The sequence below is a fragment of the Molossus molossus genome, unplaced genomic scaffold (assembly GCF_014108415.1).
Source record: "Molossus molossus isolate mMolMol1 unplaced genomic scaffold, mMolMol1.p scaffold_m16_p_4, whole genome shotgun sequence".
NCBI classification, from domain to species: Eukaryota; Metazoa; Chordata; class Mammalia; order Chiroptera; family Molossidae; genus Molossus; species Molossus molossus.
This window is the reverse complement of record NW_023425377.1, coordinates 76,346,813-76,373,778: the sequence shown is the minus strand read 5'-3', so window position 1 is coordinate 76,373,778 and position 26,966 is coordinate 76,346,813. Positions and strand designations below refer to the sequence as shown.

General features: G+C 40.2%; 1 protein-coding gene across 1 annotated transcript in view; it reads left to right on the top strand.

Moving 5' to 3' along the window:
• Window positions 1-18,388, top strand: part of ADGRE1 (adhesion G protein-coupled receptor E1) — a 58,058-nt gene extending 39,670 nt beyond the window's left edge. The window contains exons 17-21 of the mRNA XM_036282232.1: window positions 6,378-6,444; window positions 9,809-9,900; window positions 14,543-14,711; window positions 14,830-14,931; window positions 17,437-18,388. Coding sequence (XP_036138125.1) covers window positions 6,378-6,444; window positions 9,809-9,900; window positions 14,543-14,711; window positions 14,830-14,931; window positions 17,437-17,442 — 436 coding nt within the window. The 3' untranslated portion in view covers window positions 17,443-18,388. The remainder of the gene's footprint in view (window positions 1-6,377; window positions 6,445-9,808; window positions 9,901-14,542; window positions 14,712-14,829; window positions 14,932-17,436) is intronic.
• The last annotated feature ends 8,578 nt before the right edge of the window (window positions 18,389-26,966 follow it).

Genomic DNA, 26,966 nt, shown 5'->3' with positions numbered 1-26,966 from the left:
AGAATATCTATCCAATGATGTCAGTGGGGTGTTAATGACCCCTGCTATGATTGTATTGCTGTTGATCTTTCCCTCAAAAATTTTCAGAAGTTTTAAAATATATTTTGGTGCTCCTAAATTGGGTACATATATGTTATCAGGGTTATATCCTCTTGTTGAATTGATCCCTTAAGTTTCATGTAGTGATTTTCTTCATCTCTAGTTATGGCCTTCATTTTGAAGGCTATTTTGTCACACATGAGTATTGCTACCCCAGCTTTTTTTTTTTTCTCATTTCCATTTGCATAGAACATTTTCCCCCATCCATTCACTTTCAGCCTGTTTAAGTCTTTTTTTTCTGTGGTGCGTCTCTTGTAGACAACGTATATATGAGTCATGTTTTCTTATCCATTCAGCTACTCTATGTCTTTTGGTTGGAGTATTTAATCTATTTACATTTAAAATTGTTACTGATAGATACTTATTTATTGCCATTTTTATTAATTATGCCTCTGTTTCTCTCTCTATATTTCTTATTATTATTACAGCAGTCCCTTTAACATTTCTTTTTCTTAAAATTATTTTTATTAATTTGTTTTTGTTACAGATGTTTCTCCTTTTTCCCCCATTGACACCCTTCTCCCCATCCCCCTTGCCCCATTCCCAGCTTTGTTGTCTATGTCCATTGCTCATGCATACATGCATATAAACTCTGTGGTTTATTTCTCACCCCCCAACACCCCCTCTTCTGAGGTTTGTCAGTCTGTACCCTACCTCTATGTTTCTGTGTCAATTTTGTTCATCAGTTTGTTTTGTTCATCATATTCCACAAATAAGTGAGATCATGTGATATTTGTCTTTCTCTGCTTGGCTTGTTTCACTTAGCATAACACTCTCCAGGTCCCTCCATGTCATTTCAAATAAGAAGAGATCTTTCTTTCTTACAGCTGCATAGTATTCCATTGTGTACATATACCACAGCTTTTTAATCCACTCATCTACTGATGGACACTTGGGTTGTTTCCAGATCTTCGCTGTTGTAAATAGTGCTGCTATGAACATAGGGGTACATATATTCTTTCTGATTGGTGTTTCAGGCTTCTTAGGGTATATTCCTAGAAGTGAGATCACTGGGTCAAGTGGTAGTTCAATTTTTACCTTTTTGAGGTGACACCATAGTTTTTTCCACAGTGGCTGCACCAGTCTGCATTCTCACCAGCAGTGTACTACAGTCCCCTTTTATCCACACCCTCACCAACACTTGTTGTTTGATGATTTGTTGATGGCAGCTATTCTGACAGGTATGAAGTGATACCTCATACTTGTTTTAATTTGCATCTCTCTGATGATTAGTGATATTGAGCCTTTTTTCCATATGTCTCTTGGCCATTTGTATGTCCTGTTTGGTGAGGTGCCTATTTAGATCCTCTCTCTTTAACATTTCTTGCAATGCTGCTTTGGTGGTAATAAATTCCTGTAGCCTTATTTTTTGGTCCCGGAAGTTCTTTATTTCACCTTCTATTTTGAATGATAGCCTTGTTGCAAGTCTTGGTTTCAGATCCTTGCTTTTCATTACCTTGAATACGTCATGCCACTCCCTTCCCTGCAGTGTTTCTATTGAGAAATCAGCTGACAGCCTTATGGGAGCTCCTTTGTAGGTAACATGTTGTTTTTCTCTTGCTGTCTTTAAGATTCTCTCTTTGTCTTTAATATTTTGCATTTTAATGGTGTGTCTTGGTGTGGGCCTCTTTGGGTTCTACTTGCTTGGGACTCTGTGCATCCTTAAGTAGTGTGACTTTTTCCTTCACCCGGTTAGGAAAGTTTTCTGCCGTTATTTCTTCAAACAGGTTCTCTATTCCTTGCTCACTTTTTTCTTCTTCTTCTGGTACTCCTATAATGTGGATATTTCATTTTATATTTTTTCACAGCTTCTGTGAAAAATCACACTGATTTTTTTTAAATTGTTTTTTCTTTCTGGTTCTCTGAGTGATTTTTTTCTACTCTGTCTTCTAATTCACTGATCTGCTCCTCAGCTTCCTCTAATCTGCTGTTTATTATTTCCAGTGTATTTTTCATTTCTGCTATTTTATTCTTCATTTTGACTGATTGTTTTTCACAGTTTCTATATCTTTTTTCATGCTTTTGAGCATTCTTATAATCATTACTCCGAATTCTATATCTGATAAATAGCTTATTTTCATTTCATTTAGCATTTTTTTGTCTTTTTCTGGAGAATTCTCTTGTTCTTTCATCTGGGGCTTAGTTCCTTGTCTCCATGTTTGGCCTCCTGTTTGGGTTTGTTTCTTTGTATTAAGTAGATCTGCTATGATTCTCAGACTTGATATGATGGCCTTATAAATTAAGTGACTTGTAGGACCCAGTGGCACAGTCTCCCTAATCGCCAGACCTAGATGTTCTAATAATGTCCCTTATACACATTGTGTGGGCCTTCCTGTTGTAATTGAGTCTTGATTGTTATTGGCTCATCTGTGCAAGGGCTTTCCCTCTGGCTCGCTGACAGTGAGGCTCACCTGCAGGCTGCTGTGCAGATGTTTTTCACATGCAGCATAATTCGCCTTAGCAGGGTTTGGAGCCTGTTAAAATTTCCCTGTAAATATACTCCTTGTTTACCTTATTGGGTCCTGCTCTGTTGTTCACTGAAGCTGGTCCCTGGGTTTATTGGTTTTGGGCCTCTTCAGAGGGTCTCTGGTGTAGGCCAATGTCAGACATTGTTTGTGACTGGCCCAGAGTACCCTATTTTGAGCTATCAGTGATCTGCAGCTTGTGGCTCCCTTTGCTAGGTGTATATGGAAAGAACCAAGCTGAACACCAAAGTCTACTTTTATTAGCTCTGGGCAGAGAAGTAGTTCAGGCAAAGACTCAAAGCACCAGAAACCTGCCTCTGCCTGCAGGCTGACTGTTAGTCTCAATCATTTAATGAGCCTCATGTTGTAGTTCTCAGCGAGGCATAAACTCCACAGGGCAAGGCAAGAGAGTTTCCAACTGTTGGGCAATTTCTTCCCCCTGGGCTAATACTACTTTGTTGAGAAAACTCTGCCTGAGAAAGATGGCATCTGCAGCATGAGGGAATGACTCAGCACAGGGATCCTGGTGGCTACTTTTCCAGCTGTTTCCCCAGAACAACCACCCCTAGACTCTCCTCATGTAGTTCTAGTCCACTCTGCCCTCTCTCTGCAGAAGCCCAAGGTGAGTGGCTGCAAACCAAATGTAGTGCATTCGCCCTTTAAGTGGATGCTTGTGTTTCTAGTCATCTGTCCCTGTTGAACAGAATCTCTGGTGCTTTTCACAGCCAGATGTTGTATGGGAACCTTTCCCAATTCCATTACTCTGGGTTGGGGAGCCCAGCTTTGGGTTTAGACCCCAGACTTCTCAGGAGGAAATCCCCCACAGCTGAGATATTCCTTCAGCACTTCAGAGGCTGCCTGTGGGACCCAGACAGCTCTCTAGTGCCTCTGCACTTCCTACCAGGCTCAATGTGGGCTCCTCTTGATGTCCTTGGTTATAAGGATTCTCTCCAGCTAGTCTTCAGTTGGTTATTCAGGATGATTTTTCTGTATTTTAGTTGTAATTTCAGTTTTGTCCTGGGACAAGGTCAGTGTAGCATCTACTTAACCCACTGCTATCTTGGAATCCTCCCTAGCTATATTTCTAAATTATTGACTCATCTGAGCAGTTGCAGATTCACTGCATCAGCACACAAAGCTCTATTGTTTGAATCAACCAAGTATGGAGTAATAGAAAACCTGTTCTTTTAAAAAATATATTCTAATAAAGTCTCTGTGTCCTAATACTAAGTTGAGGTTTTGTTGAGATTCTATGACCACATAATCCCTTTTTAGTTCCCTGCATTTTCTTACCTTAAAACTCATGAAGAAAAAGAATATGAAGCCAAGAAAAAGAGTGGAACAAACAACACACCTTGCTTCTCTCATATAGATGGTCTTTTTCATAAGAGAGCAGGATAGAACAAACATATTTTCTTCCTCCAATATTTAAGTACAAATCTCACTGGATCTCCAAGAAGGACATTTAAAAAGAAAAACCCAGCCAGAATAAAATAAAACTATGCACAGTTTTAACCCACTATAGATATCTTCATAAATGTGCTTATGAAGAGCTACATAATCTGCTAAAGAAAGCCAAACTATTACTTTGCATTGTTAAACTCAACAGAAAGCTCCATATGCTGCAACAGGAGGCCATAGGCAGTTAGCACTGGAAATTGAAAGGTTTAGAATCTTTGCATGACCTTTAATGGTTAACACAGTTGCCCATTCACTGAATGAAATCATACAGTAACTAGTTCATAGCAGAAAAAAGCCATAAAAATAGTAAAACAAAACTTGCATTTTCCAAAAGCTACTTTGCATTCTTCAGGCTTTATGCGAAGAGTTAGCTTTATAGAGCAGATAAGGAGATTAAGAGCAAAAGAGACTCATTTGGCTGCTTGTCCCTACTTTGTCAAAGTACTACATTCAGTCTACCACCTTAATTGCTAAGGATGCAATGTTATGACATCATCCAATCTATCTGTAGAGTTTCAAAAATGAAGATAAATTTAATTGAATGACTATGTTTGTGCTATTGCTAGGGGAAAGGGAGACAGATGTACCATTGCTAAATGGCCATTCAGAGGAAATCATAACAATTACTATGGAGTAATTCAGGAGACTGAAGGAATTGATTAAAAGGGCTTTATCTAATAAAAGTGTACTATACTCTGATTCCTTAGTTATCTCTCATACCCATATGGGTCACTGTGAACAAAATGGAATGTTCTAAATATTCACTTTTCATTCTTATATCTGAAATTCTTATATTTTCCAATGATCATAGCAATTGATTGCCTAAATAGGCCAGATTTTCACTGATTCCAGGGACTAGATTGCCTATCAATACAGCACAGGATGAAATCCAACATGTACACATGGTATACACATTGGAAGTGGGTGGGTTTTGGAAATATACATGAATTTAGAGTATAATGTCAATATGTTTCTGGAAAATGTGTAGCTATCATTTGTGAACCAGAATAGTATGCTCTAATGTAATGCATGGTTTATGCTTTGATGGTGGAAATGCATATTTAATAAAGACAACATATAGCCCTGGATGGTTTGGCACAGTAGTTAGAGCATCAGTCCATTGATTAAAGGGTCATGGGCTCAATTCCCAGTCAAGGGCATGCACCTGGGTTGCAGGTTCGATTTCAGGCTCTGGTCACGGTCCTGCAGGAGGCAACCAATTGAAATATCTCTCACATCAGTGTTTCTCTCTCTCTCTCTCTCTCTCTCTCTCTCTCTTTCCCCCATCTCCCTTCCACTCTCTAAAAATATTCTTGGGTGAGGATTAAAAATAAAATAGCACATAGATTAAAATTATTTCTATATATTATGAAATGATCACCAGAGTAAGTCTAGTTAACACCCATCACCTCACAGTTACATATTTGTTGCTTGTGATGAGAACTTTTAACATGTACTCTTTTAGCACCTTTAAAATATACAATACAACATTATTATCTATAGTCACCATGCTGTACATCACATTCCCAGGATTAATTAATTTTATAATTGGAAGTCTGTACCTTTTGACCCCATTCACCCACTTCTCCCATCCCCCACCCTCACTTCTGGCAACCACCTATCTGTTCTCTGTATCTGTGAACTTGATTTTCTTTTTTAAAAAAGATTCCACATGTAAGTGAGGTCATATTGTATTTGTCTTTCTCTGTCTGTCTTATTTCACTTAATATAATGGCCTCAAGTTTCATCCATGTTGCTGCAAATGGCAAGATTCTTCCTTTCTTCCAAAAAATAGTTATGAAATGCCTTGTCCATACTAGTTCTAGGTATTCAGAGATGAACAAAAATTCAAGGTCTAAATTCTCAAGCAGCTCATAATTTAGTAAGGGAAGACAGGCAATTGGCAACTAACAAACAACTGAACAAGATATTTATGATTCCAATAGATGCTATTAAAAAAGGCAGCTAGAGAGGGGCCAGGATTGAGGACTGTATACTTAGTTAGAAATAGTCAGGAATGGCTTCTCAAAGGAGGTGACATTTGAACTGAGATTTGAATGATGAGATACGCCGTGGAGAGTCCTGAAAAGAGGAAAAAGGGATTACAAAGGTTGTGAATTGAGAATGGGCTCTACTCAGGGCACTAGGTGAACATTTCAGGAACATTTACCCAGAAAGGAGATCAGAAAGAAGATTTATCCAGGTTCAAAGAAAACTGAAATGCAACTTGCACCATCATGCGAATTTTTATCTCTGTCTCATCTCCCAATTTTCTTCTCCATTAGTGTACTTGGCGGGGCTGGAGTAATTAATTCTAAGGTCAGCACTGACTCCTCCTGTTTCTCTCCATAGCTGTTGGATGAATACAGAGACAGGGTTTATCTGGAGTTTCCTGGGGCCAGTTTGCACAATCATACTGGTAAGCAAATTGCTTGGTACTGTGGGTTCTGGAGGAGGGACCTGAATCAAGAGATCGGGAAGTGCCCTGGCCAATTTGACTCAGTGGTTGGAGCATCGGCCCGTGGACCAAGGAGTCGTGGGTTCAATTCCGGTTGGGGGCACTCGATCGCTGGCCCTAGTTGGGGTCGTGTGGGAGGCAACCAATCGATGTCTCTCTCTTGCATTGATGTTTCTCTCTTCCCCCTGCCCACCTCCTACTATATCTGGGGATAGATGGAGGAATGTCCTTGGGTGAGGATTATTAAAAAAAAAAAAAGAGAGAGATTGGGGAATGGCAGTGGAAGTTGCCTAGCCGAGGTCACTTATTCCTCTGAAATATTCTCCCTTCTGATCCTTCATTCTTGAGATTCCAAGTTGAAGTGTAATATCTTTGACTCCTGATATTTTATTTTTAATTTTTTTTTAATCCTCACCCAAGGACATTTTTGCATTTATTTTCAGATAGAGCGAGAGGGAAAGAGGGAGAAAGAGAGAGAAACATTGATGTGAAAGGGACACATCAACTGGTTGCCACCCACACAACCCCAACCAGGGCTGGGGACAAACTGCAACCAAGGTATGTGCCCTTAGCGGGAACCAAACCTGGGAATCTCTGGTCCGCAGGTCGATGCTCTAACTGCTGAGCCAAATCAGCCAGGGCTGACTCCTGATTTTTTTAAATGCAACATGAAAATCCCCTGGGAGGGGGCACAATCTTCATCCTTTGTGTTTCAGTAAAATAGGAATATTAATTGCTTCTGAGCCCAGATTGTGAATGAAAGAAAAGGTAGAAAGTGTTTTTATTCAGCTTTATTGAGATATAATTGGCAAATAATAATTGTATATGTTTAAGGTGAACAACTTGAAGTTTTGACATATGTATACACTATGAAATTTATCACTATCATCAAGCTAATTAACATTTCTGTCACCTCACATAGTTACCAATTTTCCTTTCTTTTTGTTAAGTTAAATTTATTGTGGTAACATTGGTTTTGGCATTATATAGATTTCAGGTATACAATATTATAATACTACATCTGTGTACTCTATTGTGTGCTCACTGCCAAAAGTCTAGTGTCTTTTCATTACCATATATTTGACGCCCTTTACCCAATTCACTCTCCCTCCCAACTTTCTTATCCTCCAGTAACTACCATTCTGTTGCCTGTATCTATGAGTTTGTTTTTTATTCCATCTATGAGTGAAACCAAACAGTGTTTGTTCTTTTCTTTGTGACTTATTTCATTAGCCTAATCCCCTCAAGATCTATCCATGTTGTTGAAAATGGCAGGTAAGAACATTTGAGGTCTACCCTTTCACCAAATTTTAGGAATACAACACAGTATTGTTAACTATAGTCACCATGCTGTAGATTAGATTTGGAGAATTTCTCACCTCGCATAAGTAAAACCGTAACCTTAGACCAACATCTCCCCAATTTTCATCCCCTCATCATGGCAACCACCAGTCTACTCTCTGGGAATCCTGAAGGATGTTGAGTAGCAATCATCTCCTGCCTCCTTTACTCCAATCCAGATTCTACAGTCTTGCAGATATTTCCTTCTCTCACTCATGGTGGCTTGTTTCCTTGTGTCACTTGTAATTGTTAATTATGAGCTCATATTTGATGGATCTAAATCTGGGGGATTTTTACAGTTGTATTCTCCCAGAGGGTTCTGCTCTAACCTCAATCAGATTTTTCAGGGCCATGCATTAGTTTTTTAGAGATGCCAGAACAAAATATTACAAAGTGGGTAGCTCAGAATAACATAATTTTATTGCTTCAGTACTGGAGACTAGATGTCTGAAATCAAGACTTTGGCTGGACCAAGCTCCCTCTGTAGGCGTTAGGGAAGGATCTGTTCCAGTCTTCTCTCCAACATCTGGTAGCCTCAGGCTTTCCTTGGCTTGTAGACGTCTGTCTGCTCTCTGTATCTTCATATGGTCATTTCTCTCTGCATGTCTGTGTCCTAATGTTCTCTTCATATAAGGATACCAGTCATATTGGATTAGGACCAGTCATATTGGATTAGGGCTCACACTAATGACCTCATTTTAATTTGATCATCTCTGTAGAGACCAGATCTCCAAATAAGATCTGAGATGCTGGGGATTAGGACTTCAACATTTCTTTTGTGTGTGTGTGGAGGGTGGGGGTGGGGAGGGGAGCACAATTCAACCCATAACAGGGCATCAGTCTTGATTCTAACTTCCCAGATGCATCCAGTGGAAATAAATAAAGATCACCCAAATGAGAACAAGCAAAGGCTATTTATCCAGAGATTGCTATAGTAAGGGAATAGCCACCATTGCTTGATTTGTTAGTTTAAAAAGCAGGCTGAGGAGGAAAAGCTTTATAGAGGCAAAAAGGGAGACCTCTGATGTGCCTTGATCAGAGGTTGCAGGCATGGGGATCCCACAGATGGTCTAACTAAAGGCAGGGCACCTATATGACTGGCTATGGGTACATAATGGCTTTCTGCTTTTGCTTATAAATTGGAGTTGGGCATAAATTAGGGAAGCTGTCAATTATTGATCAAATCCAGGTCGTTTTGGGTCAGTTGCTACAGAAGTTATTGTTGGTCTTCCTAATGAAGGCTGGGTCAGAGTTTCATTTTTAAAGATGGTTTGGCCATTGTCTGTTTTATCAACCAAAATTTATTTTAGATTGTGATAACAAATGAGAAGCATTTATTTGAGCAAAAGGAGCTGCAACTCTGACCACAGTGTATTCAGGTATCAACCTAAATTGTACTCTAGGGGAGAACAAAGAAAGGTAGGATCTGTAAAAGCAAAAACTCCAAAGTGTAATTCTTTCCAGACTTGGTTAGTTTCAGTAACAAAGGAGATGGTGAAAACTTTAAGGTGTTTCCCTGAGTTGTTACAGGATTGTTTATGGCTCAGCCTTGAGCTGACTTTAGCAACAGGTTAGAAACTTAATAGCAGCTCTGAGAACTGAGGTAGAAGACTTGCAGAAGCCCGACTTCCCTAAGAGCCTCCTGAACCTATTTTTACATTTTTCTCTTAGTAATGCTTGTAATAATAGTAATTTTATTTTTTCTTTTAACAGTTTGTATATCTAACCTCTCAATCCGTTTTAAAAAGATGATTGAGTACTTTATTGATTTTTTTTTAAAGGGAGAGATAGAAACATGAATGAGAGAGAAGCATCAATATGGTTGCCTCCTGCACGCCCCCTACTGGATGGAGCCCACAACCCAAGCATGTACCCTGACCAGGAATTGAACCAATGACCTACCTCTTTCTTGTTGCATAGGTTGATGCTCAACCACTGAGCGACAAGGGCTGGGCCCCTCAATCCTTTTTGCTTGATTTTGTAGGTCAATTCCATTCTCCTGACTTGGACGTTGTGGATCCTGAGGCAGAAACTTTCCAGCGTCAATGCTGAAATCTCCACACTCAAAGACACCAGGTACAGTCCCTTCTTCCTTTTCTTTCCTCTTCCAGTTTCCCTTCTTTCTTTCCACAAATGAGTAGCTTTTCTTTGCCTGGTCTTCTGCCTACGACAGAATAGCACAATGTCTAGATTTGGGGGCTCAAACCCCAGCTATACCATTTACAGGCTGTGTGACCTTAGGCAAGTTACATAACCTCTCTGAAACTTATTTTTCTCATCTGTAGAATGGGGATATTGATATTTCACACTTTATGTGGCTTATGAAGCATTTAGCACAATTGCTACTGGTAAAAATGGGATCTTGAGGTGTCATGAGAAAGGAATTTCAAAGGGCACATGCGTGGGAGAAGTTTAAATGTAGTGGCAAGATTGACTGGGGATGTGGAGGGCAGGCAGGCTCTAGCAGCAACTGCTCCAAGATCCGTATTTTTCTTCATATATTTGTTTGGTTTTGGGGAATAAGCAAGATTGCTTTCAAACTATCCAAGTACTTCCTGGGTTTTTCTGGGCTTGTGCTACACCCTCCCTGGAATAAATCCCTTTTGTGGACCTTCCAGGATTCTGTGCCCTCATCCAATCTGATTCTTTCCCCAGGCTAGGTACCTCCCTTCTACAGTTGCCCTCTTGGCTCCTGCTGTGCAGGCCTCAAAGTAGAAAAACCTCCCCCTGCACTGTCTTGGCTTCTGCTGTGCATGTGCCTAGCAAAGGAGAGGCACTGAGCCAGTTGTTCTCTGGGAATATTTTTCCTGCACATATCAGGAATTAAGTCCCTGATGGTTATTGGTACCAATTTATAGTTCCCCTGGGGAGCCTAGGAATGCTGCCACTTCCCAGTGAAGCAGGCTTAATATCTGACTCAACTCCCTAGTTTATTAGGCTTAATATCCAATTCCCTTCGCTTCCTTTCTTTCTTTTTTTTTATTCTTTTTTTTATATCCTCACCCGAGGACATTTTCCCATTTTTTTTGTTCAGATAGAGTGGGAAGGAGAGAGAGGGAGAGAGAGAGAGAGAAACATCGACATGAAAAGGACACACTGGGTAGCTGCCTCCCGCAGGACCCAACCAGGGCCGGGGACAAACTGCCACGGAGATATGTGCCCTTAGCGGAAACCGAACCCGGATCTCTCTGGACCGCAGGTCGACGCTCTAACTGCTGAGTCAAACCAGCCAGGGCTGCTTCCTTCCTTTATTAATACTAACTTTAGCCACTTATGCTAGAAGCCACTTAACACAGTTTACTAGGAAGAGTGTTTCCTATATTGAACCTATTAATACCTTTTCTAATTCTTCTGTGCATACTTATATGTGCATATTTGCAAAAACACAATACTATTTTATTTTTATTACCATTTTTCTCTAACGTGTCATGAGTATTTTAAAATTATAAATTCATCAAAGTCTTTTTTTTTTTTTTCCACAGCATTTCAGTGAAAGGACACAGAATAACTTATTTAAATAATCCCCTATGGACATTTACATTATTTTTTTTCTGCTATAAACAATACTGCCTTAAATATTCTTGTAGATAAGTCTTTTTCCATGCCTAGAGTTAGTTATTTAATCAAAGAACTAGGCATGAAATTGCCCAAACAAAAGGGTAGGTTAGATTGTAACACTTTTATTATATACTGCAAATGGTTTTCCAAAAAATTTGTCTCCATTTTTAAGAGTGTTTGTTTACCTGCAACTTTGCTAGCACTGGGATTTATAATTTTTTGTTGTGCCATTCTGCAGATTTAATTGGCGAAATATATAATCTCATTACTTTAGCTTCATATATATGATTTTATTTTACACATGTGGGAATATCCTAATTATACCTATGGGCCACTAAAGAGCTGAGACTGTAAAACAATTTAAAAGTTTGCTGGGATTTTAAAAAGATTTGAATCTGGGAGGGGGCGGGAACCTGAAATGTGCTCTGGAGGGAGCAAAGAAAGGCAGGGTTTATAAAGGCAAAAACCCCAGTGTAATTCTTTCCTGCAAGTGAAGGATTGCTGGCGAGGTTACCAGTATTTGGTTAGTTTCAATATGCCACCAAGGGGGTTAAACACTACAAGGAGGAGGAAAATTTCATGTATTGTTCCAGGATGTTGATGGCTTAGCCTTGAGCTGAGTTTAGTAGCCAGCAGCTGATTAGCAACTTAATAGCACCTCTGAGAACCCAGGCACCAGTTTTTCAGAGACCCCCACTTCCCTAAGGGCCTCCCAACTCTGTTGTAAGTGAATCTCTTAGCAATGCTTGTTCCATTTTACTTTTTCCATTATCAGACCATTTGTGTTTCCTAACTTCATCACTCAACTAATTTTCATTTTAAGGACCTACTGAAACCAGACATAGTGCAGGTTTTATTGCCAGTGGCCTGCTCATGTCCTTCCTCTCTTTATCCTCTCAGTGTTCAATCCCTCATCCATCTTAAGTCTTTTTTCTAAATATTATTTTTAAAAAGTTAATGTAAAAAGTTCAAAGTCAATACATGCAACGGTAAGAAAAATTAAGTAGTGTAAAAAATGTCAACCGATGGTTGCTGGTGCCAACTCAGTGGCAACAGGAATCCCTACATTAGGGTATGGAAACTTGATTCTGCGCAAACCAGCTCCCATGTGATACAGCATGGTTGTGGAGACAGCGCTGGGTCCAGGCCCCTCTTCAACTGGACAAGTCTGTTCCATATTGGTTTGCTTTGTCCTCTGGTGAGATCTTCCCTGTTTCAGATTCGCCAGGGAGACACAGCCTTTTCGTCTTTGGTGGAAAGGAAAAGAGAGCTTTCTAAGCCACAGGGAAACTGGCTTGAATGGGCAGTATTCCCCACCTGTGGTCCCTGATTGGTCTGTCCTCGTGCAAATGAAGATTACAAATCTTCACAGCTGATTGGTCCAAAAGTCACTGTCCTGATTGGTCAGAATAGAGCTACTCTGATTGGCTGATGGTGTTTAGCTCTGGTTGGTGGGGAAAGCCTGAGTCCTATTAGTTGAAATAGGATTCCAAGAACTTCTTTATAATGGCTGGTTCAGATGGCAGGAACATAGGGCGTGCAGGTAGGAAGTTCAGGCTAGAGACAGGCTGTCCAGTGCTTCCGTGAAGTGCAATTTGTGTGAGAGTGCCCTGTGCAGAAATGGCTGCTAGGCTCTGTTTTTAAAAATTTGAACCCAGTTAGCCACCAGGAGCTCTTCTTAGTAGGTATCTTTTTTCTGAGTTCACAAAGTGAACACCCAGACACCCTAGGTCCCCAGATCTCTCCCACCTTAAGCAGCCATTATCAGATTGAGCCACCTTCCAGAAAATATACTTACACATCCTTCCCCTTTTACATAAATGATAGGATACTCTACACATCATCCAGCACTTTATTTCCCCACATAATACATAGTTAATTTCATATAATACTTAAGGTTAAAACAAATAAACATGCTTATTTTGTGTCACACACTGTTCTATGCACCTTTGCCATCTCATTTAATATGTAGAACAAGCAATACCATTATGTAGGTATTGTATTATTATCTCTAAATCAATTGGGGGGAAACTGAGGCACAGTGAGGTGAAGCAACTTGCTAAGGGCACAAGTTAGTGAATGAATCAGGCAGAATTTATTTTCAGGCAGTCTGGCCCAGAACCTGAACCCTTTCTTAGCCTCTATAGTATATTGTCTCATTTCATTTAAAAAATTATTTTATCATTTGCTTTCTGTCTCTGTAGATTTGCCTATTCTGGGCATTTCACACACTGTGTGGCCTTTTGTGTCTGGCTTCTCACACTGAGCTTCATGTGTTCAAGGTCCATCCAAGTTGTAGTGAGTGTCAGAGCTCCACTCTTTTTCATGGGTGAATAGTATTCCAATGCAAGGATAGGCCACATTGTGTTGATCCATTCATCTTAAAAATAATTTTATTAAAAAAATTTGATTTTAGAGACAGAGGAAGGGAGAGGGAAAGGGAGATAGAAACATTGATGAGAGAGAACGTCAATTGGCTGCTTCCTGCATGCCCCCCACTGGGGATTTGGCCTACAACCTGGGCATTCGCCCTGACTGGGAATCAAACTGGTGACCTCTTGGTGCATGGGTCGATGCTTAACCACTGAGCCATGCCAGCCGGGCAATCCATTCTTTTTTTGATGGATATCTGGGTGGTTTCTAGTTGGAGGAGAGGGGAGTGGATAATGACTACTTAATAGGTATAGGTTTCTCTTTGGGGTGATAAAATGTGTTGGAACTGGGTAGTAGTAATGTTTGTACAACATTGTGGATGGGCCAAATATCACTGAATCACACACTTTTTGGTAAAAATGGTGAATTTTATGTAATGAGTTTTACCTCAATTGAAGAGGACTTTATAGTATTTCATAGTATGGTTTTACCATTGAGTTAGCATGTCCCAAAGTCATGGACATGTGAGTCCTTCTAGCTTTCAGACATACTGCATTAAATACATGTGTTCACACATCTTTGTGCCGTGTATATCTGTAGATACACAACCTTTCAAAGGCCTGTGGGATTCGATTTTCCTTCCTCTAGGCATGGAGACTCTGCCTCATGTTTATTCCCACCCTGGTGGCGGGTCATAGAGTGGCAGCCTCAGACCAATCCTGGGAGCATGCCCACAGGATAACAGCCACCTCCCAGCACCTTATCTTTTGCAAATCTTCTCCCCCAGGTTGCTGACATTCAAGGCCTTTGCCCAGCTCTTCATCTTGGGGTGCTCCTGGGTGTTGGGCATTTTCCAGATAGGACCCATAGCCAGTGTCATGGCCTACCTGTTCACCATCATCAATAGCCTACAGGGAGCATTCATCTTCCTCATTCACTGTCTGCTCAACCGCCAGGTATGTAGCTGCTTCCCTCCCTGTCCTTGACTTCTCCTCCTTCCACGGGACATGACTGTGGAGCACACTTCCTGCACCTGGGAGTGAGTCATCGTCCGGTGTCTGTCTCCAACTCCAGGTGCGGGAAGAATACAGGAAATGGATCACCAGGAAGACCAAACCCAGCCAGTCACAGACCTCAGGAATCTTACTGTCATCCATCCCCTCTACTTCCAAAACGGTGAGAGTTCTTGTTTGATGCAGGTTCTGATAGAATGGAATGCCTGCTTCTTAGCAGTACTAGACACCACTGTGCATTAGTACCTACTGTGAGCTAAGCATGTCCACGTGTATCAGCTTACTGATGAAGTGTGGGATTTGGGTGCCAGGCTGCCTGGGTTTAAATCTTAGCTCGGCCTCTTAGTAGCTATGTGGCCTAAAAAAGATATAATCATGACTCATACAGATATAAAATGAGCATATGTTAAGGATCTTAATTCTTCTGACTTATCAGTGAGGGAACCAGGCAGATGTTATAACTGGCTCAAAAGAGTAAGTACAAACATACATATGTATTATGTAATATATATTATGTATATTTTATATACATTGCATACAGTATATGTGCATTATATATTATGCATGCATTATACACATTATATGTTATATATGCATTATATAATATGTATTATGCATACATTATTTATGTGGTATACATTATATGTGTATTATGTATTGTGTATTACATATATGTCTATTTTTTGCATTCTGGTTTGAGCCAGTTATAACATCTGCCTGTTTCCCTTGTTGATCATTATATATATAATACATACCATACCATACAATGATATATAATAGAACTATACATATAGTTATAAATATACATAAAATTATAGTATAATGATATGCATAATTTACATATATTATTTATGTATCATGCATATGTATATATGAATTATAATACATCTGTATATTATTTCATAAATATTTGAATATGTAAATGGAGGCAACATTGATTTTTCCACAGAATTATTTTGCATTGCTGTCAGTTATTTAAAATTTAGAGTTGTAAAGTAGCCCCCACATAGATAGGGGGTCCTCTGACAATGCATTGTTTTCCACAGGAGAACACATTTTTGTCTGCATAACAGAGTTCACCCAATCTCATGGCATAAGCAATGCCCCCCAAATGTCAAATAATGTGCAGTCCAGCTCCCTCTCCTTAATTCTAGACTTACATAACCAACCACCTATTAATGGTGGTTGTGCCTGTAATATATCAGTGAAAAAATAACTTTCATGGCTAATAGATGTTAGAAATGTAACATGTTTTAAACAGAGTTTCTGATCTTCCCACAACCCATTTCCAAGGAGGGTCCTCTATCCTTCTGTTGCTCAGCATGAAGCCATGGAGTTATCCCTGACTCTGCTTTTCTTCTTAGCCTCCATTCTCCAACCCCTCAGCATATCCTGTTGACTCTTCCTAAAAATGTATGCAGAATCTGACTTTTTTTCCTTCATTGTTTTTATTCTGGTCCAAGTTGTATTATCTCTAACCAGGATTATGGAAATCGACTCATAAGGGGTCTTTCTGCTTCCTCTGCCACCTTTCCCTTGCCCCACCTTTGGTTTGTTCTCCCTGTAGCAGCCAGAGGGCACTTGTGAACACCTGAGCTAGGTCACCTCCCTTCTCTGCCTACATTACTGCATGGCTCCCATCTTACTCAGAGTAAAAGCCATAGCCTGCTCAGGATTCTTCAAACATGCCGGGCTCACTTATTCCTTAAGAAGTTTGAATTAGAAAGTCATTGTCATAAATGTTCTTGTCCTGGTACCCACATGACCAACTCCTCCACTTCCCTCACTTCCTTCATATCTTTGTTTTAATAATTTCTTATCAGTGGAGTTCCTCTGACAACTCTTATCTTGAACTGCCTCCTCTTCCTCTACCCTGGCATTCATGTTTTTCTCTCCTCTTTGTCCTGACTTTCTTTTCATAGCACTCCACTTTCCAACATACTATAGCTTCCTTATTTATTTTATTATTCATGATCTTCTATCCCCACTAGAATGTCTTATTTTCTCACCGATATATTACATGCACAAGTAACTAAGATCCAGTGGTTTAATTAAATAGGGAATTATGTTTCTTGCAAGAATAGAAGCCCAGAGTTAGGGGTTGCTGGTATTGGTTCTATTGCTCAGTCGTGTTGTAAAGGATCTAGACTCTCCCTGTTTTGCCATTCCACTAGCAGTATGTTGGCTTTTCATCAAATTATTTTCATGATTGCAAGATGGCTGCCATAGCTCCAGCTATCATGACCATGGTCAAGGCAGAAAGAAGAGGGATGGCCATAAGTGACAGACTCTCAATCCTCTCCCTTTAACAGGAAACAAAAGTTTTCCCAGAAAACCCTTAGCAGACCTCCCTTTTACCTAAATGGTCACAACTGCATCACATGACCACTCATAGTTATAAAGGAATTTGACAAGGTCAAGTATTTGGCTTTCTAGCTTATAGAATGGGAGTTATCACTGGTGAAGAGTTTGAAAATGGCTCTTGAGTTTGCCAAGGATGCTTGCCATGCTAGGAATAATCACCATTAACATTTGAATATGTACCCTTCTAGTCTTTGTTGCTGTATCGTCTCTCTCTGTGTTTAGAAGACCTGTGCCCCTTATAGATGTGACCCCCGGATTTATATCTGTACTAATACTGCTGCTGATTCTGATTTCTCTCTCACAGGTTTAAAGTCCTCTCTTGCTCTTCAAATGCGGTATGGAGCAACATTCGAGGAAAGCACATGCCTGCAGGAGCCTATCCTGAAATCTTCTCTTCCCCGCTTAATGCAGAAATACAGGATCTCGCCAGCCCCAGAATATTCTGGGCCGTTCAAAGCATGGATGGGTGGGCAGTCTCCCTTAGTTTTGTGTACTGGGGAGAAACAAGAGTGTCAATTCCAGATGACAGTTTTCACCTCCTGTGTTCTGCAACTCTGCCTTTCCAGAGTTCCGTGGAAATAACAGATCTCAGTGAAATGGTGTGAGCAAGATGATCTGCTACCATTTTGTTTTTTGTTATGTTCACTGGTGCATGGCTCCCAGCCTGCCACTCCAGCACCTATCATGCTCTTGACACGGCACACCGCTCAGTAAATGATTTTTCATCCGACTTGCTTACCCTTTGACAAAGACTTCCTGCTTTTAAAGAAATGGTCAGTAAAACTGTAATAGTCCCAGGGGCCAAATAAAGCACTTTGGCACAAACACTTGAGAGTTATGCAGGTAAGTAGGAGTGGTTGATGGAGCAGAACGCAAGCATTTCATGAAGGGTTGGAGCACTTGATGATAACAGCCTTTGGAAAGTGTTTTGATTTCCTGGAAACTTTCGGGTAAACAGTGCTTCCCTTCCTTCCAGGAACTTTTTTCTGACTTGGTCAGGATTTACGCTGCTCACAAAGGTATCACCCTCCCACCTTGCTCTCCATCCCCCATAAAATCTTGAGTGCCAGGGAGAGGAGATGAACATTTAATATGCAGAAATCCTCTCTTTTGTGGCCTCTCTAGTACCTCCCTACTCAGTGTGGTCTGTGTGGCCCATGGATCAGCATCACCTCTCTAGAAAAGCAGGATTTCAGACCCTTCCCCAGATCTACAGAACCAGAACTTGCATTTTAACTAGTTCACCAGGGAATTTGTGTGGTACCCCTGAATGAATGTTCTGGCATATGCTAGAATATTCTTCTGTTGGCCATGCTGGTAGCCGGAAAGGAACCATCTTGAGTTTGAGACTTTGTACCTGCCATTCCCTCTTCACAGGATACCTTTCGGGAAGATTTGACTAATTTCTGCCCTCACTCCGAGTGTCAGTTTAGTCATCACCCCTACTGGGAAGCATGTGCCGAATCCAGAGTAGGATTAAATGTCACCTCTGTGTGTTCTCTAAGGCTTCATGTTTTTGAGCCCTGTATGAGAATTTCTCTTTTTCTAGGATGTCTCCAACTTAGACTCCATGAGTACAGAGAATTACATTTAGTACAGTCTCCATAAATAGGGTGAATAAATGATTACTCTCCATTTTGAAGACACGGAAAGTGAGACTCTGAGAGGTTAAGTAACTTCCTCAGCATCACACAGCCATAGGTGGCTGAGATGGGTTTTGAGTTATTGACCACAGAGTTTCTCTTCCCAACACCTTGTCCCTCTCTTTCTCTTCCTTTGTATAAGACAATTTGATAACATGAAACTTGGTTGATGGAGGCTCAGTCTTTGTTATTTGTGGCAGCAACAGCTTGAGAGGGAAGCTGAGGCATGAGTTTGTTTATGATAGTTTGGTCTTTAATGCTTGGCTTGTTCAGAGTGTTCAGTACAGAGGTGACAGCTGTAAGGGAGGCTGAAGCAAGAGACGACATGGCTCTTAACCATAGCCAATCTTGGTAGGCTGATTGCATTAGTGGCCTCCAGAATGGTCTCCATCTCTCCATACCCTCTTCCCTGTAACTTAGTAACCACTCCCTGCTCTGACTCTGGCTTGGCCTCGAGTCTGGCTTTGGCCAGTGCAATTTTAGCAAACAGGAGTAAAAGACAGAGGTTTCAGCATTGGGTGTGCATCCCTTCTTGCCCTTTACATAGTTGGTATTGCTTGCTTGGCACTCCTGCCTCCACCATGAGAACATACCCATGCTATCCGGCTGGAGGGGTGTGAAAAGCAAAGGGAGCAGAGCTAGGTTGTGCCATTATAGCAGCTGAGAATGTCCTTAACTAGCCACCTAACTAGCTGTTGCTGACTGTGGTCTCATGAGTGAGCCTAACTAAGATCAACACCTCCCCATCCATGGACTGAGGATCAACAATCAAGTATCATGGTTTGAAGGCAGTTTCAGGAATGGTTTGCTATGAAGCATTTCTGTGGCAATTGCTGATTCAGCAACCAACAGATTGTCATCATTTTGCATTTGATTGCAATAGTTTGTACAAAGAGAAGGGTTTGAATCTCATTTCCTCTTCACTATCAAGATGTATAAATCTATATGCTTGAACAAAGTTCTTTCTGACAGAAGCCTTGCATGAGGCGTTGTCTCTACCACAGTGTTACACGTTGCTCTAAAACACCGTTTCCCTAAGCAACCCTATATTTCTAAGGTAAATGAATAAAGCTGTGACCTCCACAATAGGAATTTTTCTTACTAGAACACGAAACTACACTTGGTGAGTTCCTTTACCCCTGTGATCTCACGTGCCTCCACTAGGGGGAGAAGAGGCTCAGACTAAAAACTGCGCGGTCCTCAAATTCCATAAATATGAAATGAAATAGCTTTGCTCTTATAATTCAAATAATTTATGGTGTCCAAAAAGTACAAATCTATTCTCTTAAGTGGTATTTATTGATTACCTACAATGTGACTTTTCCCCCTGAACATTAAAATAGTTGAAAAAAATTGAGAAGCTGAAAAGTAGGGATATTGGAACCTAAAACATTATTCTAAATTTAAATATTTTATTTATCCCCAAACCAGAATTTATTAAAATTTTGATTTTCTTGGTTTGAATGGAAGAAAATTCATCAGTAACATTTAAAAAATTAAGTTCTAGAAAAAAACACATTAAAAATATATTTAAGTTCTGGCTGGTGTGGTCTCAGTAGTTAGAGCATTGGTCTGTGCGTGTAAGGGTCCCAGGTTCTATTCCTGGTCAAGGGCATGTACCTGGGATTCAGGTTCACTCCCTGGTGTGTGGGGGAGGCAACCGATAGAAATGTCTCTCTCACATGGAAGTTTCTCCCTCTCTCTCTCCCTTCTTCCTCCCTCTCTTTTACTCTCTCTGAAAACCAGTGGAAAAAGTAGCCTCAAGTGAGGATTAACAACAAATTATATATATGACTGTAAGTTCATTGTGATCCAGCATAGCACAGATCTTGTATTTGAATATTTTATTTATCATGGATTTTCTTGCATTGATTTTGATTTTTTAAATGTTGTGTTAACAGCATTTATGCAGATTACTTTGTTTTTGGTGTCCCTTAAATTCTGTGCCTGAGGTGAGTGCTCCTCTCCCCTCACCCTTGCCCTGGTTCTGTCCATGATCTTCTGGGGGAAGATTTCCAGGTGATTTTTCAGAAAATGGGACAATGTCTTTGGTACTCCTTCCTTAAAAACACTTAATTATAGAAATAATTTATTAGTCACATATGTATTTAGGTATAGGGAAAATAGTGACATGCCAGATGTCTCATGCCCACATAGGAAATTGTCCTGAGGATGACCTACAACAGGCATGCCTCTGTTAGTTTGACATCTTTATTTTTCCCTCTTGTCCTGTTGAGAACATCTTTTCAACTCATGAAACCTTTTGGAACTTCATTTTTCCCCGAATGATTGCATGGTAATCTGTGGTTCACATTTGTCATAATGTATTTATCCTGAGTTTGTATCATATTCAACTTTTCAGTACTATAAATAATATTGTAATGAACATTTCTGAGATACATTTTGAACATTCTATTTAAATGTTTCTGAAATTACTAATAGTTATCAGTGGGAGGAAGCTTACCTATCTTAATGTCTGGTTAAAGAAAAACAACAACAACAAAAACTTCACAAAAACTGTCAAACTATCAAAAAGCAAACGGTTAGAAATAAAGTAAGTTGAAGATAGCTCAAGATGTTCTCATAGAAAAACTTTCCATTGTGGGTTCTATGTCATCTTGTTGCTTCCTAATCTTAGCATTTCTGTTCCATTGTACTTACGGTTACCAATCTTTTATTTGTAATCGGCATGCTGGATTATAATCAGATCTTCATATTTTGTCCCCAGCTTCCTCATTAGTTCCTTGACTGATTTACCTCTCTATGCCCATGACCTAGCAGAAGATTGGGTTCACTGACTGACTCAAAAATATTGGTTGAATGAATGTGTTAAGGAAAGAGAGTCAGAACAGGACACACGGTTCTGGTATTCTAACCTCTGAAGGACGACTCTCAGTTGTACAAATACAGTCATTGTCACTTATCGACAGGGATACGTTCTGAGAAATGTAGTTCTGAGAAACGTATCGTTAGGGAATTTCGTCATTGTGCAAACATCACAGAGTGCACTTACACAGACCCAGATGGTCTATGGCCACCATAGCACCTGCGGTTTGTTGTTGACCAAAACGTCCTTGTTATGCAGTGCATGGCTGATCCGTCTTGTTTCTGCAGAGTCACCGAAATACCTTTTGATTAAGTTCCCACTAACAAATGTTAACAATTTCATTACAAATGCTATTTATAAAATGATATTAGGCAACTCGGGTCAGGCGCCCTGAAAGCAGAGCCTGAGACAAGGATTGTGGCGCCTATGACCTATTGAAGGAGAGCTCTGAGGAGAGAGAGAGACCAAATCAGAACGGGGCTGGAGAGGGGCAGGGTTCGTCCTGATCCCACGGTGAGCTCTGGAGCATGAGTCACACCTCAGCACAGTCCCATTTTGAGGCAAGGGGACCAGCCTTTTTAATCCTCCTGTCAGTCAGTTATTGGCTGTGTGATGCCCTCATGGTGGGGAGTTGTTGACAGCTCCCATTGGGCTGAGCTCAGTTTTCTGTAGAAGGGACAGCTGACCACATCAGGGATATAAGGAAGGACATCAATAATACTGACCACATTGCCCCATCCCCATAACCATCAAATATGTAAAAACATCTTATTAATCACTTAGGTACTTGTTTGATACTTACTGTAATGAGATTTTGAACTGCATTTAAAAAGTGTTTCAAATGATGCTGCAAATGTCAGGCTCCTCTTACTGAAAGATCTTAGGGCTTGTTTACCACTTTGCTTTGTTGAGCCTAGAATGTAATGGCTATAATTTTTGCAAATATACCATTAATAAAGTGATTTTATCTTTAAAAAGCTTCAGGAGACATTTCTAATGGTCTTGGGAGGAGGATGCCTTCTCTTTTGAAATTCTATAACATACAACATCTACTAAGTAGTACTTGCCATTTCCCCCTGAATATGACATCACTTTATAATCAGTATTTGCTATGTACCATGTCTGTGACCTTACTTCATAATTCCCAATGTTGACAAAATTATCCATTATATGTGTAACTGAAACTCTCAAGCTGCATCTGTCTGTGCTAAAGTATGGGCTGACTCAGTTTACATAGTGAGCTCTTGGGCCGCAGGATCCAAATTGTATAACTCTTACCTATTTCTCAGAAATACCCCTTTTCAGGAGTTTGTGGGTGTTGCTAAGGTGCCATCTGGTCTCTGCTCAGGGTCTGTTTTCACCACCTTTCTCAAGATCCTTGTTCAAGTCCCTCACATGCCTTCCTCAGGTGTCTGCCCAGCTCAGCACAGTGGTCTCCATCCATGGCCAGGTCAAGTCCACCGAATGCTGAGATTCACCCTGACCTGTGCTTTAAGAAGGAAGTTTGCTCCCTGGTGTGGGGCTGCCATTGTCTCCTGGGCCCCAGAGCTGTTATATTTGGGCACAGAGGCACCTCTGACTCACAAACACCCCAACACTATCTTTCATTCTACCCATTCCCTTCAGCGGTCTCCAAGTAGCCACTTAGGTCTGCCGGACAGACTGTCCACCCTTCTGTCTTCTCTCTCTTTCCTTCTAGTGGAATCTTCTCAAAACTTCCATGCATATCAACTTATACAGGTTTTGGAGGTATTATAAGGATGTATCCCACTCATTTGCCAGAAGCATCTAATTCTATGTTCGGTCTAACACAAAGCCCTGAGAGACACATAGACAAGAAAACCCAGGAGGGTTGGAGACATTAAAAAACTGCCACAGTCATTTATTCATCCTACAAATATTTATTATCTACTCTAGAAACTGGCTACAATACTAAGCAAGATGTACATTGTCTTCCTGTCACTGAACTTGCATTCTCATGGTGTTGCACACCCAATAAACAAGTCAATGAAGATCTAAGTGGGCTGGATATCTTCTGTGGACCCCTCCAAATCCACGCAGATGACTACCTTGAATGCTGATGTCTGGGTATAACTACAGACTTTCTTGGCTTCTGGTTTCCAGGGATTTTGGCCTATGGGAAACACCAACAGGATATCAGAAAAGGGGGAGAGTGAGGTCAGAGTGTTTGTTCTCTTAGCTCCCTCCCTGCAGGTTGCCATGGGCTGTCTATTCCTTGAATGATGACCACAGGTTCATGATCTGGTGCTCCCAGTCCTAATGACAATTTCTTTATTTTTTTTAAATTTATTTTTAATTTTTTGTTACAGATGTTTCTTCTTTTTTTCCCCATTGTCACCCTCCTCCCCATCCCCCCCCCCCCCAAGTCCCCGGTTTTGTTGTCCATGTCCATCGATTATGTGTACATGCATATAAGTTCTGTGGTTTATCTCTTCCCTCCCCCACCAACCCCTCTTCTGAAGGTTGTCAGTCTGTACCCTACATCCACATCTCTGGGTCTACTCTATTCCTCAGACTGTTATATACATTATATTCCACAAATAAGTGAGATCATGTGGTATTTGTCTTTTTCTGCTTAGCTTGTTTCACTTAGGATAATACTTTCCAGGTCCCTCCATGTCGTCTCAAAGGATAAGAGATCTTTCTTTCTTACAGCTGCATAGTACTCCATTGTGTACATGTATCAAAGCTTTTTTATCCATGTGCCTACTGATGGACACTTGGGCTGTTTCCAGATCTTAGCTATTGTAGTGTTGCTATGAACATGGGGGTACATATATTCTTTCTGATTGGTGTTTCAGGCTTCTTAGGGTATATTCGTAGAAGTGGGATCACTGGGTCAAATGGCAATTCAATTTTTAATTATTTGAGGTAACACCATAGTGTTTTCCATATTGGCTGCACCAGTCTGAATTCCCACCAGCAGTGTTCTAGAGTCCCCTTTTTTCCACACCCTCGCCAACACTTGTTGTTTGATGATTTGTTGATGGTGGCTATTCTGACTGGTGTGAGGTGATACCTCATTGTTGTTTTAATTTGCATCTCTCTGATGATTAGAGATGTTGAGCATTTCTTGGCCATTTGTATGTCCTGTTTGGAGAGGTGTCTATTCAGCTCCTCTGCCCATTTTTTAATTGGGTTCTTTGTCTTCCTTTTGTTGAGTTGTATGAGTACTCTATATATTTTGGAAATTAACCCCTTATCTGATGTATCATTGGCAATGATGCTCTCCCATACAGTGGGTTGCCTTTCCATTTTGATGATTGTTTCTTTTGCTGTGCAGAAGCTTTTAGTTTGATGTGGTCCCATGTGTTAATTTTTTCCTTTGTTTCTGTTGCCTTAGGTGATGTATCAGTGAAAATTCTGCTGCGAATGATGTCCGAAATTTTGTTGACTACATTTTCTTCTAGGATTTTTATGGATTCATGGGTCACATTTAAGTCTTTAATCCATTTTCAGTTTATTCTTGTGTATGGTGTAAGTTGATGGTCTAGTTTCATATTTTTGCATGTAGCTGTCCAATTTTTCCAACACCATTTATTAAAGAGGCTGTCTTTACTCCACTGTATGCTCTTGCCTCCCTTGTCAATATTAATTGAGCATAGTGTCTTGGGTCCATTTCTGGGTTCTCTGTTCTGTTCCACTGGTCTATATGCCTGTTCTTGTGCCAGTACCAGGCTGTTTTGATTACAGTCACTTTGTAGTATACCTGATATCTGGTGTTGTGATCCCACCTACTTTGTCCTTCTTTTACAAAATTGCTGTGGCTATTCGGGGTCTTTTTTGGTTCCATATGAACTTTTGAAGTATTTGTTCTAGTTCTGTGAAGTATGTCATTGGTATTTTGATGGGGATTGCATTGACTCTACAGATTGCTTTGGGTAATATGGACATTTTAATGATGTTAATTCTTCCAATCCATGAACAAGGTATGTGCTTCCACTTTTTTATATCTTCCTCTACTTTTTTTTTTTTATTTCTTCCTCTGTTTATTGTAGTTTTCTGCAAATAGGTCCTTTATTTCTTTGGTTAAGTTTATTCCTATGTTTCTTAATTTTTTTGCTGTAATGGTAAATGGGATTGTTTTTTCAGTTTCTCTTTCTGTGACTTAATAATTGGTGTATAAGAATGCCATTGATTTCTTTTTTTTTAGTTCTCACCCAGGACATTTTTTGATATTTTGTTCAGATAGAGTGGGAGGGAGAGAGAGAGAGAAACAGAGAAACATCGACGTGAAAGGGACACATCGAGTGGTCGCCACCCACAAGACCCAACCAGGGCCGGGGACAAACTGCAACGGAGGCACATGCCCTTAGCGGGAACCGAACCTGGGTCTCTCCGGACCGCAGTCCAATGCTCCAACTGCTGAGCCAAACTGGCCAGGGCGCCATTGATTTCTTGATGTTAATTTTGTATCCTGCTACTTTGCCAAATTCATTTATTAAGTCTAATAGATTTTTGATGGAGTCTTTGGTGTTTTCTATGTAAAATATCATGTTATCTGCAAACAATGACAGTTTCACTTCCTCCTTTCCAATCTGGATCCCTTTTATTTTTTCTTCCTGTCTGATTGCTGTGGCTAAGACTTCCAGTACTATGTTAAATAAGAGTGGTGAAAGTGGGCATCCTTGCCTTGTTCCTGTTCTTAAGGGAAATGCTTTTAGTTTCTGCCCACTGAGTATGATGTTGGCTGTAGGTCTTTCATACATGGCCTTTATTATGCCTAACGACAATTTCTTACTCCTTGTCCATTCTGATGTTTTTTCAATAGCATTGCATGTGATTCCTGAACATCTTCTGCCTACCCTGTGATTTTAGTTTTACATAAAATAAAAGAAAAATTTACAAAGCTTCAGTTATGAAACTTTTGGGATTAATATACATATTTTTGCGTGAGTTACAATATGTCCTGCTCTTCCCACCAGCAACTTGAGTGTTGTGATAACTACATAATCACCACAGAGATAAAACAAAAGCCAATGTTGTCTGGATTTCATGGAAAATATAGCTTCTAGCAAAATTCATGGCTAAGGGTTAGGGTTTTACTGAAATGCAAACAGATCCACCAAGTTCCCAGATTAAGCCTGGATGGGATCCGTGATTTATTTATTATTTCTTTTTTTTTTAAAAGAAAAGTCACATAACATAAAATTAACCATTTTAACCATGTTATGTGCACAATTCAGTGGCTTTTGGAATAGTCAAAATATGCAGCTTTGTGGAGCCATATTTTATTTATTTTAAATTAAATTTATTGGGGCAATATGAGTTAATAACATTGTATAATTTTCAGGGGTACAAGTTTATAGTTTGACATCTGTGTGCTGTTACCCACTTCCTACC